Source organism: Melozone crissalis, unplaced genomic scaffold, assembly GCF_028551555.1.
Source record: "Melozone crissalis strain CALT ecotype California unplaced genomic scaffold, PUWL_Pcris_2 ptg000088l_1, whole genome shotgun sequence".
NCBI lineage: Eukaryota > Metazoa > Chordata > Aves > Passeriformes > Passerellidae > Melozone > Melozone crissalis.
In genome coordinates, this window is record NW_026535865.1 from 2433316 (window position 1) to 2447315 (window position 14000).

Below are 14000 nucleotides of genomic sequence, written 5' to 3' on the forward strand. Positions count from 1 at the left end.
CCTCCAGGTCACACCCAGGCTCTTCTGTTCCAGCTTATTCCTTCTCCCTTACACAAAAATCCACACCCTGAGGCAGAGCCAGGGCATAGCCTGGGAAGGGGTGGGATGGGAAGGCAGGAACGACCCCTGTGGCAGCAGGAGCAGCCCCAGGGACATCGACCCATGGTCCTCAGCGTCGGAGGGTGCAGGATCTGGGATGGAGGTGTCAGCCAGAATGTTCTCCTGGACTCCTTCCCAGCATTTCTCTCCTCTTCTTTCCTGGGCCTGCCTGCACAGGATGAGCCAGGTCCTGCTCTCCTGCTGACTTTGACTTCGCAACTCCAAAAAAATTAACCTGAAAGTGCCTTTTGAACCCATAGGAATCCCAATCCCCCCATTGGGTGTATGCAGAGATGAGGGGGGGCCTTGCATCACCCTGGCGTTGCTCTTCCTGATTTTAATGATCTTGGCCTCATTTTGCCTTTTTTTCTTTTTTTTCTCTTGCTGACACCTCCTCAGAGCCTGGCCCTGGAGGGTTATTATTGCTTGTGCAGAAGTGTCCCCGGGCACCCACATTGGCAGATGCTGGATCTTAAATCCATGGATGAAAAGCTCTCAAGGCACATCTGTGCCCGGGATTGGGGGGTCTGTCTTTGCCAAGGGGCTGGGGGACCCCCAAGCTTGGCACAACCTCCCCAGTCCCACATCGCCCCGGAAGACATTTCTCTTGGAAATTCATTAAAAAAAAAACATCGGACCAAAACCCCCACCAACAACAAGAAAAGAACCACAAACAACTACCAGGAAAGTTTTCTGAAGAGTCCCTTACAAAAAAAGGGAAAGGGTGGGGGGAAAACAGGAAGCATTTTTCTCCCAGGCCCAAACACTGCTGATCTTTTGGCTCAAGAAATGCATAGTTGGTAGCAAAAACCTCGCTACATCAGGAGCCCCTGGGACAGCCCCTGAGCCCCGAGGGCTCTCCACAGGGCTGGGACATTGGGGTCATCTCTCCCCGACCCTGAGGTCCCCACGGTTCTGACCCTGCTGGCTTGTGGCACCTCTGTCTCCAGCCATGTCCCAGCACAGCAATGTCACTCTGCCAGCTCTGGGACACGGCCGGTGCTCCCACAGCCCTCCCAGCCCTCCCAGCCCGGGGCTGGGCTGCAGAAAATGGTTCTCCTCTGGGAAGAGGCTCAGATCATCTTCATGTTGAACTTCCTGGCCCCTCCCTGGCCGGTGGTGGTGGTGGGACCATCCACCTTGCGGAAGGAATATTCCACGGAGAAGTTGTTCTTGTGCTGCCCCCGGCCGCGGCTCCAGACGAAGAGCAGAAGGAAGCAGAAGAGCACCACGCCCAGGAAGGTGATGCAGCCCATGGCCGTGGAGACCAGGATGGTCTTGAGGTCCAAGGTGAACTTCAAGAAGACCTGGGTGTTGTTGTGGAAGGTGTCGTTGAAGTCGCTGAGGTACAAAGTCCGGTTGGCGAGGTGGGCGCCGTCGGCCAGGCGCCCCTTGACCGTCAGCGTGGCGAAATAGGTGTCATTGCCACCTGCGTTGCTGGCGATGCAGATGTAGGTGCCACTGTCCTGCACCTGGGCAAAACGGATCTCCAGGGTGCCCCCGGGCAGCACCGTGGCCCGGCCCGTGCTGCGGGTGGTGATCATGCGGTGCTGGGGCGACACCCAGGCGATGGAGGGGTCGGGCTCGCCGTCGGCGCGGCACAGGAAGGACACAGACTGTCCCTCCCGCGCCGTCACGTGCTGCAGCTTCCGATCACGGATCTTGGGCTTCTGGCAGGTGAAGTACTCAAAGAGCACCGAGTCCGGGAAGTCGCGCAGGGCATTGCCCTGGATTTCGGGCGGTGAGGAGCACATGGGCTGCTGCCCATCGAAGTTGAGCGTCTTGCGCCGCTGCAGGATCCAGAGCAGCCGGCAGTCACAGGCCAGGGGGTTCCTGTCCACCCGCAGCGTCTCCAGTGTGTTGACCGAGTGGAAGGTGCTCTCCTCCAGCGTGGACAGGAAGTTGCTGGAGAGGTTGAGCAGCCGGATCTGTCTCAGGCCGGAGAAAGCCTGCGGCTCCACGGACACCAGGAGAGCGCCCACGATGTGGAGCTCCTGGAGCCGGATGAGGTCTTTGAAGGAGCCCTTCAGCACAGTGCTAATGGGGTTGTAGGACAGGTTAAGGTACCGCAGGTACACCAAGTTCCTCAAGGCAGCGGCGGGCACGGCTGTGATGTTGGTGTAGGTGATGGAGAGCGAGGTGAGGTTCAGGCCCTGGAAGCTGGTGGGGGACACCTCCTCCAGCAGTGGCCAGTTGTCAATCTCCAGCTGCAGGAGGTTGTAGAGCTTCTTGAAGTTCTGGTCCTCCAGTGCAGAGATGCTGAGGTGCCGGAGCCGCAGCACCTCCAGGTTCTGGAGGTAGGACAGCGACTCGGCCGAGATGGAGGTCAGGTTGCACTTCTCAATGGTCAGCTGCTCCAGGCCCAGCAGCCCCGAGAAGGCGCGCTGGGAGATGTACACCAGGTCATTGTCACCCACCTCCAGGCTCTTCAGGTTGCGCAGGTCCTGGAACATGTAGTCCAGCAGGATGACCAGCTTGTTCTCGCTGATGTCCAGCAGGGTCAGGTTGGTCAGCTTGGTGAAGACCCCCGGGGGGATGAGCTTGAGCTGGTTCCCCCGCAGCCGCAGCGTCTGCAGGTTGAACAGGTTGCTGAAGGCGCCGGGCTCCACATTGGAGATGATGTTCTCGCTGAAATCCAGCTCCTCCAGCAGCGGGTAGGGTGCCAGGTCGCCGGGGTTGAGGCAGCGGATGCGGTTCTTGTTGAGCTCCAGCACGCGAGTCTCGCTGGGGATGCCCTCGGGGATGGCGGTGAGGCGGCGGCGGTGGCACAGCACCGAGCGCAGCTGCGGCGCGCACTCGCAGCGCGCGGGGCACGCGCCCACCCGCGGGGACAGCAGCAGCAGGGCCAGCAGCGGGAGCCACCATCTCATGGTGTGGGGCATGGTCTAGGGGCTCACTGCCGCGCTGCCATGTGCCTGTGACAGAGAGAGAGCAGAGTCAGCGGGGACAAGGTCATACCCTGTGACAGTGTTCACAGGGGTTCTTGGATGAGGGAAGGGACGAGGATCTGACTCCATGTTTCAGAAGGCTTGATTTATTATTTTATGATATATATTACATTAAAACTATACTAAAAGAATAGAAGAAAAGGTTTCATCAGAAGGCTGGCTAAGAATAGAATAGCAAAGAATGATGACAAAGGTTTGTGGCTCGGCTCTCTGTCCGAGCCAGCTGAGCTGTGATTGGCCATTAATTACGAACATCCAACATGGGCCAATCACAGATGCACCTGTTGCATTCCACAGCAGCAGATAATCATTGTTTACATTCTGTTGCTGAGGCCTCTCAGCTTCTCAGGAGGAAAAATCCTACGGAAACGATTTTTCATAAAAGATGTCTGCGACAGTACCCTATTGGAATAATTACCAATACTGCAGACAGGACGTGCCTGAGCTTATCTGGCCCTTGGTGCCTGTCGGAACTCAGTGCATCCCTCCGGGTGTCCAGAGTTGCCGAGGACCCCGCTGGGGGGGCTTGGAGACCCTGGCACGCAGCCCAGAGCACCTGCGGGTTTGATTTTGACCCCTGGGATGTTCCAATTCTCTCTGCTGACACAGCTGTCATGCCCCATTCCCTCTGGAGACACAGCTGAGATGTCCCATTCTCTCTGGTGACAGAGGAAAGATGCCTCATTCGCTCTGGTGACACAGCTGGGATACCTCAATTCTCTCTGTTGACACAGCTGGGATGCCCCATTCCCTCTGCTCCTGGTGTGAGGTCTCATTCAGTGGCACAAATTATCCGAGGCCCCCCAGCTTGGAGGGGGGTCCTGTAGGACAGGGGATGCTCAATGCCACATGTAGAGCCCAGTCCCCTGTCCCCATCCCCATCCCCATCCCTGTCCCATCCCCATCCCCGTCCCCATCCCTGCCCCATCCCCATCCCGGTCCTACCCTCTTGGATCTCTCGGATCCCAGATTAAGGCGGCCCCAGGCTCAATCTTTGCCGAGCAGGGATTAACACCGACCCCGCGGTGCCGTGCCCCGCCTGCCCTCCTTTCCCTTCCTTTCCTTTCCAGGGATTAGCATTTGGCTGCCGCTTTCCCTTTTCTTTGCTTCCCCTTTCCCTCTCCCCGTCTCCATCCGTGCCCCAAATCTGCCTGGAAACACCGCTGCAAACTCCTTTCCTTAATGAAGCACGGTCATTAACCTAATTAAGCGGCAGAGTTGCTCGGTTGGGTGTTTTTGAACCTTGCACCTTGCATGAGAATATTGGGGGTGCCAAGAGCAGAGCCAGCCCTGGGGAGGTGCAGGGAGTGGGGCACTGACCCCTCCGGCATGGGTGGCTTTGTGCCATCATCCCACAGCACTGGGACAAACTGGGGGGTGCTCCCTGAGGGTTCCAGCCCTTCTGGCCCCCAGGGAGCCCCTCTCACACTCCCTTCTGTCCCTCCCAAAGCTGTCTGTGGGAGCCCAGCAGAATGTGGGGTGAGGGAAGGGGACAATGTGACATCTGTGGCTGCTCAAGGCCATCGAGGTGTGGCTGCAGTGTCCCCACCTTGGTGCCACTGCAGGTCCTCAATGCCCAAAAGGTCCCCAAAAGGCCCATTTTGAGGTGGCTGCTGCTTGGCTTAGAGGGGGACAGAAGCAGAGTGATGGGGACCCCAGATCCCCCAGAGAGGTGACACTGGTGGAGCAGGGACAGCAGGAGCTGGCCCAGCCCAGCATCTCCTGCTCCTCATGCCCTCTGTGCTGGTAAAGGACACTAATGGTGTCACCCTCCTGTCCCCACAGGCTGGTGGCACATGGGACAGTCTCAGGGGGCTCTTATTGACTCTGTGTGCTCAGGGCTCAGGGAAGGATGACATCTCCATGGGAGATTTCTGTCCTGATCCCTTTATCCCAGACGAGCAATCCCTGGGATTAAACCCATTGCTCAAGTGCAATTTTGGAAGGATGGGAGATGATCTTCAAGGAGTGTTTGGACAATGTTCTGAGGGATGCTCAGGGTGGGGGTGTCTGTGCAGGGCCAGAGGCTGCACTGATGATCCCTGAGGGCTCCTTCCAGCTCAGGATATTCCAGGGTTCTGTGATCTTTTACAGACATGGGGATGTGGCACTGAGGGACAACGGTGTCCTTGGCAGTGCTGGGACTGTACTTGATCTTTGAGGGATTTCCAACCTCACCAATTCTATTCTGATTCTCTGACACCTTTTCCTTTTATTTTGTGTGTGTTAATTTTCCCACATTTCCCTTTTTCTTCCAACAAATCAAACCTCTTGGTTTGAAGGGAAGTGTCACCATTTCACACAACCACAGGATTGTGGATGCAGCTGGGGGACAGGGGGGTGGGACCACCAACCCCACTGCTGCCCCTACCCCTTTCTCCCCTCTCTCCAGCACTGCTCAGCTTCACTCCTTGCCCCAAACCCCTTTTGGGGAGTGGAGGTCCCCAAATGCTACCTGGACACTGGAGCTGCCTGGCAGCCTCTGCCTTCCAGGAGAGCCCCTTTGTGAAGGCTCTGCATGGGAAGGATGCCCCAGTCACGATCTGCAAACCCACAGGACAAACCTCTCCCCATTTATTGTGATGCTTATCCATCCTATTCAGTCTCTACATTAAATAAATGTGCCCTGGAGTCCCTTTAATGGTGTCTCCCCGCCAGCCCCGGGGGGGATCCAGCCCTTCCCCTCCCTGCCTGAGGCTCTGCCCCGTGTTCATTATGGATGAGCCTGGAGTAACCCAACTCCACTTTTGCTTCCTACTCCGGCCACCTGATCCTCTCAGAAAAGCTCCAGCCCCTCTGGAGTTGTTTTCCCTGGCAGATGGAGAGCGGGAGCCACAGCCCTGGGCTCACCTTCCCTATCCAGAACCACCTCTGCTGCCCCCAGCCCTGGGCTCAGCTTCCCTCTCCTGACCCAGAGCATCAGCCAACCCTGCTGCTTCCCAGCCCTGGGCTCACCTTCCCTGCCCACACCCTGCCCTGGGTTCACCTTCCTTCTCCTGACCCAGCCCTGGGCTCACCCTCCCTCTTTACACCCAGCCCCGCTGCCCCCAGCCCCAGCCCTGGATGCTCCACTGCCCCCACAGCAAACCCCACATCTGGGTGAGCCATTCCCTGCACATCTGGGCTCTGGAGCAAGGCTGGCTCTGCCTGGGTCCCTGCCGGCCCCAGCACAGCCCGCAGAGGAGCTGCAGAGCCGCGGTGTCCCTGCAGGGCCAGCGGGACCCTCTCGGTGCCGGGCAGAGCCGGGCTGGTTATTAATAGCTCATTACGGTGATTGTGAGGCGCTTTCCGGGCTCGCCCGGCCCCTGGGGAGCCAGGGCAATTAAGATCCAGAGCAAGGCCTAGATAGAGGCTCTTCTCCTCATTTAATTTGTTTTTAAAAATAACAAGCTTGCTGCGTGCAGCGCTGGGGACAGAGCCAGCAAAGCCCAGGGCTGAGGGGCTGCGATGGGGGAAGCAGAGCAGAGCAATTTTGGACAATTTGTCAATTTTGTGAGCCCCTGGAGCTTTCCCTGCCTCATTCCCCACTTCCCCACCAGGATTTGTGACCACTGTGCTTGTTTTGTCCCAGGCACCAGCAGCACAGAGGAATTGCTGCTCTCCAACCACCCTGGCTTGGGGCTCCCCAGAGCAGCTGTGGCTGCCCCTGGATCCCTGGCAGTGCCCAAGGCCAGGCTGGACAGGGCTTGGAGCACCCTGGGATACTGGAAGGGGTCCCTGCCATGGCAGGGGGTGGGATGAGATGGTTTTTAAGGTCCCTTCCATCCCAAACCATTCTGGATTCCATGCAGGTGGGATTTTGTTCCCTTCAAACAGCTCCTGCTCCTCTGGCACAAGCTTGGCCCTGCCAGCTCCTCCAAGAGCAACTGCTCCTCAGCTGCCATTATTTCTCCCTTTTTGTGAATAAAGACCAAAAAATCAGCCCAGGTTGTCACTTCCAGGTTCCCCTGCTCAGACATCACATGAGCACAAACACCTCAGTCAGAGCAAGGTCTGGTTTTATCCTTCCCTTGATGTGCAGGATGTAAAATGCTCCTGCTGAGCTCTTCTCCTTCCAGCACCCCACTGCTGCTGCTCCAGGCCCATGGAGAGGGGCCAGGGGCAGCCAGGGGATGCTGCTGCATCTCTCCAGGGATGCAGGGAACCCCAGGAGAGGATGAAGACCCCAAAGCAGGGATGGAGCAATGGAGCAGAACGTGACTGTGGGATGCCCACCCTGAAAACACCGACAGGGCGATAACCCCAGTGCTCTGTCACACAGGGAGCTGCCAGCACCTTGTGCCAGTGCCAGCATGTCCCAAACTGGGCACGAGACAGGAGAGGGCTCCTACAAACACCAGCAGCAGCCAAGTGCTGTTGGGAACACCCCGAGCAGTGCCCAGGCTGGCAGCTGAGTGTCCCCATGCCATCCCTGCTCCCTTGGCTGCTGTCCCCAGCCCAGCCTGGCAGCTGAGTGTCCCCACGCCATCCCTGCTCTGCTGCCTGGCTGCTGTCCCCAGCCCAGCTCCGTGCCAGGGGAGGCAATGCCAACCCTGCTGGGCTGTGCCAGCATCCTCACAGACTCTGTCACTCTGCTCAGCCCCTGCATGGGGTTGGATGGAGTGTCCAAACACCCCTGTGGTGCTCCCCAGCTCACTGAGATTGCTGCTGGAGCCCTCAGTCACACCTTCCAAAAAACACCCTTCCTCCTGTATGATTTTAGGCTGAAATGGCAAAAAATGAGAATCCCTGGGGTCTGCTCCGTGCTGAGCTTCACTGATGACACCACCCACACTGATGGTGACACCACCCACACCAGGGGCTGCTGGGGATCCCTTGGGGGTGTCCTGGCATCGTTCAGAGCTGGCAGGGCCCAGTTTGATGCCCAAATGTGAACTGGGTGCTGATGCCAACAATTCCCTGGCTCCAAGTCCATGAGGAAAGGAAAACTGCAGCCAGAGCTGCCCCAGGACAGAGCTCCTCCAGGCCCCAGCCTTGTGCCAAAGCCCATCCAGATGTCTGCTCCTTCTTCCCTGCTGGAAAACCCTGAGCCCTCAGTCACACCTTCCAAAAACACCCTTCCCCTGTATGATTTTAGGCTGAAATGGCAAAAAATGAGAATCCCTGCGGTCTACTCCATGCTGAGCTTCACTGGTGACACCACCCACACTGATGGTGGCCCTAGGGGATCCCCTGGGGGTGTCCTGGCATCGTTCAGAGCTGGCAGGACCCAGTTTGATGCCTAAATGTGAACCCAGGGAATCCAACTGTGTTTTTCCAGCTGTTGCTGCAGCTCAGAGCACAGCACAGTTCCCAGGGGAACTGAAATGAGGACCAAAGGTGGCCTGTGCCACCCTCCAAAAACAAACCAAAAGCTCCTGCAGCTTTATTTTAGCCCTAACCTCGAGTCTGCAAAGTCAGTGGGTTTGGAGCCACACTGAGCTTGGAAAAACCCCAGAAAAGACATGGGAGGATGGAGGGGATAGGGATGATGGGGAGGAGATTCAGGAGCTTCCCTCAAACCTTCCCTGGCTCCTGGGGTGATACCAGCAGGCTTCTCCCTCTGCACAGGGCACCAGAAAGATCCTGGCTTATGCTGGGGCGTGGAGGGGATTAAATCAGAGCTGAGACAGAAACAGAGAGGCAGAAACTGGAGGGTCAAAGGAGGCCAGGGATGTGCCCAAGCCTCAGCTCTGGTGATCAGGCAATTAGCAAGCCAAGCATGAGAATAAATAATCCAGCTGAAACGGGGAGAGCAGGACAGAGCTGAGGGTAAAAAGGAAGGAAATCAATCACCAGACCTAATGGAGAATTATCCAGGAGAGAGTTATTCCTAATCCTATCAGGGGCTGGCTGGGAAACAAATTCTACTGGCTCTGAGGCTCTCAGCACATTTTTCTGGGTCAGGGCTGGGCTGGGCTGGGCTGGGCTGGGCTGGAGGAGCAGAGGGAGAAGCAATGGCTGGGTGGGCACTGAGGGCACCCAGCAGGGCCCTACAGAGCATCTCCCACCCCACAGGACCTGGGGAACTCTGGGAGTGTCAGGGTAGGATGGTGGGGATGGACGGAGATGAGAGATCTCTGCAGCCAGGTTGTGGAACTTGGGGTTTATTGCAAAGGGCCTGGGTGCAGGGCCCTGCTGGGAGCTGCCAGCCACAGCTCGGAGCAGGCCCAAGAGAGGGAGATAAAGAGAGTGGTAAAGAGAGAATGAGAGAGTAAAAGAGAGGATCAGAGGGTGAGGTTCCCGTTATAATACAATAAATCTTCTTCTGGTCTTGGAACTTGAGGTTTATTGCAAAGGGCCTGGGTGCAGGGCCCTGCTGGGAGCTGCAGCCACAGCTCAGAGCAGGACTGAGAGGAGAGAGGGGTAAAGAGAGAGAAGGCAAGAGCGTGGTAAAGAGATGAGAGTGTGAGGAAGAGCAAAGAGGGTAAAGAGAGAGTAAAAGAGGAGGAGGTTCCTGTTACAATACAATAAATCTTCTTCTGGTTGTGGAATTTGGGGTTTATTGCAAAGGGCCTGGGTGCAGGGCCCTGCTGGGAGCTGCAGCCACAGCTCAGAGCAGGCCCGAGAGAAGAGAGGGGGAGAGAGGATGAGAGGGAAAGAGAATAAGAGGGTAAAAGGGTAAGAGCATAGAGGGATAAGAGAGCAAAATGGGTAAGAGAGTGAGGTTCTCATTACAATACAATAAATTTTCTTCTGTGTTGAATATTCTAATTCTCACTAACCAATCTAGTACAATATACAAATCCTATAGCACTTACATACACCCTAAAGAATCATTATATTACCATTACTGTGTTACATTTTAAACCCTAAAAACTCATCTTTGGGCCTCTTCTGCTGAGCTAGTAGGGTCTGCTCTGACCCTTGGGCCTGTCTGCAAGCAGAGGGTGTTGTTCCATCAAAAGGGGATTACCTTCAGCCAGCCACACCATTGTTTTCCAGTTGTTCAGTAACTAAGGGATCTCAAAGCTTGCTTTCATTTCAATCTCGCTTATAGCTTCTATATTCTCAAAATCTTTTGTCAGACAATCATATTTATAAGGCTTTCCTGTTTCATCTTCCCCAACAGCGAACACCTTGAGACTCCTCAGGCCACCAGGTGGCCCAGTGGCCATCCCCAACAGCCCTGTGGTGATGTCACCCTGGTGTCCCTCTCAAGGCTGCTCAGGCAGAGCAGATGTTGCCGGCAAGGCACAGGAATGGAGAGGGGGTGTGGAAGGAGCTGCCTGTGCAGGAGCCAGGGGTTAGCTTGGTCACCACAGAATGTCTCCAAATGTGACTTCAGGGGTGGCTGGAGAACATGAAAAGCATGAAAAGCTTCCACAGAAGGCCCTACAGCCCTGTGGGGATGTCACCCTGGTGTCCCTCTCAAGGCTGCTCAGGCAGAGCAGATGTTGCTGGCAAGGCACAGGAATGGAGAGGGGGTGTGGAAGGAGCTGCCTGTGCAGGAGCCAGGCTGGGTCACCACAGAACGTCCCCAGGGGTGACTTCAGGGGTGGATGGAGAACATGAAAAGCTTCCTCAGAACATCCCCAACATCCCTGTGGTGGCCGTGCTGGTGATGTCACCCTCCTTGTGTCCCTCTCAAGGCTGCTCAGGCAGAGCAGATGTTGCTGGCAAGGCACAGGAATGGGGAGGGGAGCATGGCAGGAGCTGCCTGTGCAGGAGCCAGGGTGTCTTCACCCCAAGGGTGACTTCAGGGACGGCTGAAGAACATGAAAAGCTTCCAGAGAAGGGAGTTATTTTGGTGAGTGGCAGCTGCTGCCTCTCCTCCTGCTCAGCAGCCCCAGGTCTCGGGGCGGCCGAGCGGCGCTGGAGCAGCTCCAAGGGGAGGCAGGACCTGCCCTTCCTTCCCTGGTGCCTCCACGGTGTCTTCCCACCCCAGGATCCCATCCTGAGTCCTCAGCAGCCACAGGACTCTCCACTCCTCTCCCACGTGGGAACTCCCAGCACCGAGGATTCCCTGATGAGCCACGGCACCAAGGAGACGACCCGAAAGGAGCCACCACTTATTTTTAGAGCCAACCTTATGATTCCCGAGCACGTGGCCCAGGCAACACTGCACAGGCAGCCCCAGATTGGCCACAATCTGCTTTTCTTCTTGACAGACATCATGTCTGAATCTCTATCTCCACAAGATGCTCCCAGGAGAGGAGACATTTAGAGACGACCACGACGTACAACATTTCTGAAAGGTCACTGCCTGCACCAGGCAATGAGGAGCAGCAGCCACTCATCAGCAACAGGGGCTTTAGGGAGGTGTTTAATATTCCATGAGCATCTCTATTTCTCTACCAAAGTGGATAACTCTTCTAAAAGTAGGGGAGGGGGGCAGGGCAGGTGGGTGCTGGGCTCGTTTCCACTCAAGCTGGGTTGACTGAACCTCAGTCAGAGCTGAATCTTGACTGCTGCTGGGAAATGGGGGCTGAGAGTGAACCTGACCTGGATCTCAACAGCCTCAGAACCTGCAGGAGCAGAGGCTGAGCTTGACTCCCCCTCTTCAGCTGCATCCCAGAGCACCCAGCTGCCACTGATGCCACCAAGAACCCTGGAGCTGAACTCCATGCACTAGCTCTGGTCCCTGCATGGACAGCAAGGGCTCATTTTTGGAGGGTTCAAGTGAGAACTTTTAATTTGCAGAAGCTCATTAACATCAGGGGCAGGATAAGGAGGGGCTGGGAGGCAACTGCAGGGTGACAGCCCACGGTGCAGGACTTCCTAGTGTTGTCCCATCCCAGTCTGTCACCAGGACTGGGTGCTGGCCACAGCCCCATGGTGTCCTTGTCCCTGAGCACTGACCCAGCCAACAGCAAGGTGACAGCCCAGGAGACTCCCACTGCAAACCCAGCTTTGTCCTCTCCCACCAAAGCTGGGGGAGAGGACAAAGGTCCATCCAAGCCCAAAGGTGCCCATCCAAACCAACCTGTGGCCAAGGCTGGCCTGGTCTCAGGTTTATCCCCAGCAAGGACAAGGAACCCAAACCCCTGGCAAGTCCTGGCACCTCAGCTGCAGGGTCCACATGAGATTTGTTGCTGCTGGATGTACAAATCATGACCCCACAAGAGCCCCAGCAGCACAGATGTGACAGCCAGGCACAGCCACAGGCACAGGAAAGCAGAGTCACGCTCCTGGCGAGGGCTCCTGCCCCCACAGAGACACAAATACAGAGCATTAAACGAGAGAGGGGAATTTGCTCCTTCCTCTGCAGCTGCCTCCTCCTCCTGCCTCCCTCCTGAGCTCATCCCTCACCTTCTGCACCAAAACACAGCCTGGGAGCAAACTGAGAGCACTACAGCATGGCTAAAGCCACACGGGAGGGGACAGAGGGAATGACCAGGCAGGACAGGCAGGACATCCCCAGGGTGTGGTGGGGACACCTCTGGGGGTGTCCCCTCCTGCTGGGGGGGACAAATCACCCACAGGGGCTCTGAGCAGCAGGGAGGACGTGAGACCTCATCATAGGAAGGGACCCTGTGCCTTCACTGCTCCAGCCCAGGCAGCTCCAGCCCTGCAGCTGGGTGACAAAGGAGGTGCTGGGGCAGGAGGATGAATAAGGGAACAGGAAAGCAGAGGCTGTAATTAGGCACCTTTCAGAGCGCTGATGGATGACGATGATGATGATGATGCTGCTCGGGGGCGTGCAGAGCTGGGATGATGACGTGCAGCCACCCCCAGTGCCAGCACTGGTCCCAATCTGCCCAGAGGTGCCCAGCAGATCCCTGCCCTGCTGCTGGACAGTGATTTCAGTGCCAGCAGAGCCCTGACCTGCTCCTGGACAGTGATTTCAGTGCCAGCAGAGCCTTGCCCTGCTGTTGGACAGTGATTTCCCAGTGATTTCAGTGCCCAGCAGAGCTGCTGGACAGTGATTTCAGTGCCCAGGAGATCCCTGCCCTGCTGCTGGACAGTGATTTCTCAGTGATTTCAGTGCCCAGAGAGCCCTGCCCTGCTGCTGGGCAGTGATTTCCCAGTGATTTCAGTGCCCAGAGAGCCCTGCCCTGCTGCTGGACAGAGATTTCCCAATGATTTCAGTGCCAAGAGAGCCCTGCCCTGCTGCTGGGCAGTGATTTCTCAGTGATTTCAGTCCCAGCTGCCTCCCAGGGGCTTTGCCCCAGCACATGACCTCATTTGTCCAGCCCAGCCATGCCAGCCCTCATTAGATCAGCTCCCCTCGTTAGATCAGCTCCTTCATTAAGCTCAGCACTTCAGTAAGGCTGGCCTGAACCCCTGGGGAGGAGTGGCACATAAATCACACCCTGACTGCTGTCACTGGCTGCCAGTGCTGGACCTTTGATGGCAAAATCGCCTCCTAATCCCTCACCTGAGCTGTGGTGATACTGGTCGGGGCAGTCCCAGCTTCTCTCTGAGCTCCTGGATAAAACAAAGGCTTTTTGCAGCCTTGACCCACAGGGAGGACCCTGCTCACGAGGGCTCAGCCCCACTGTCACAGACATCTTTTATGAAAAATCCTTTCCTTAGGATTTTTCCTCCTAAGACGCTCAGAGGCCTCAGGAACAAAATGTAAACAATGATTATCTGCTGCTGTGGAATGCAACAGGTGCATCTGTGATTGGTCTCATGTGGTTGTTTCTAATTAATGGCCAATCACAGCCCAGCTGGCTCAGACAGAGAGCTGAGCCACAAACCTTTGTCATCATTCTTTGCTATTCTATTCTTAGCCAGCCTTCTGATGAAATCCTTTCTTCTATTGTTTTAGTATAGTTTTAATGTAATATAAATCATAAAATAATAAATCAGCCTTCTGAAACATGGAGTCAGAGCCTCATCTCTTCCCTCATCCAAGAACCCCTGTGAACACTGTCACACCCCATGGGAGCCTTCATCCACAGCAGGGGTGCCCAGCAAGGCCAGCTGCCCTCTGGAGAGGGAGCTCTGGCTGCTCCCAGCCAATCTCTGCACCTCAGCAGGGGGATCCATCATTCCAGAGGCTTTAATCCCTCTGGACTGCTGGAC

General features: G+C 56.3%; 1 protein-coding gene across 2 annotated transcripts in view; it reads right to left on the bottom strand.

Annotated features, from left to right (window-relative positions):
- Positions 1-265: 265 nt before the first annotated feature.
- Positions 266-14000, bottom strand: part of LINGO3 (leucine rich repeat and Ig domain containing 3) — a 30621-nt gene continuing 16886 nt past the window's right edge. For both annotated transcript variants that reach the window (XM_054290951.1, XM_054290953.1), the window contains exon 3: positions 266-3014. In XM_054290951.1, the coding sequence (XP_054146926.1) occupies positions 1173-2981 (1809 nt within the window). In that variant the 5' untranslated portion in view covers positions 2982-3014 and the 3' untranslated portion in view covers positions 266-1172. The remainder of the gene's footprint in view (positions 3015-14000) is intronic.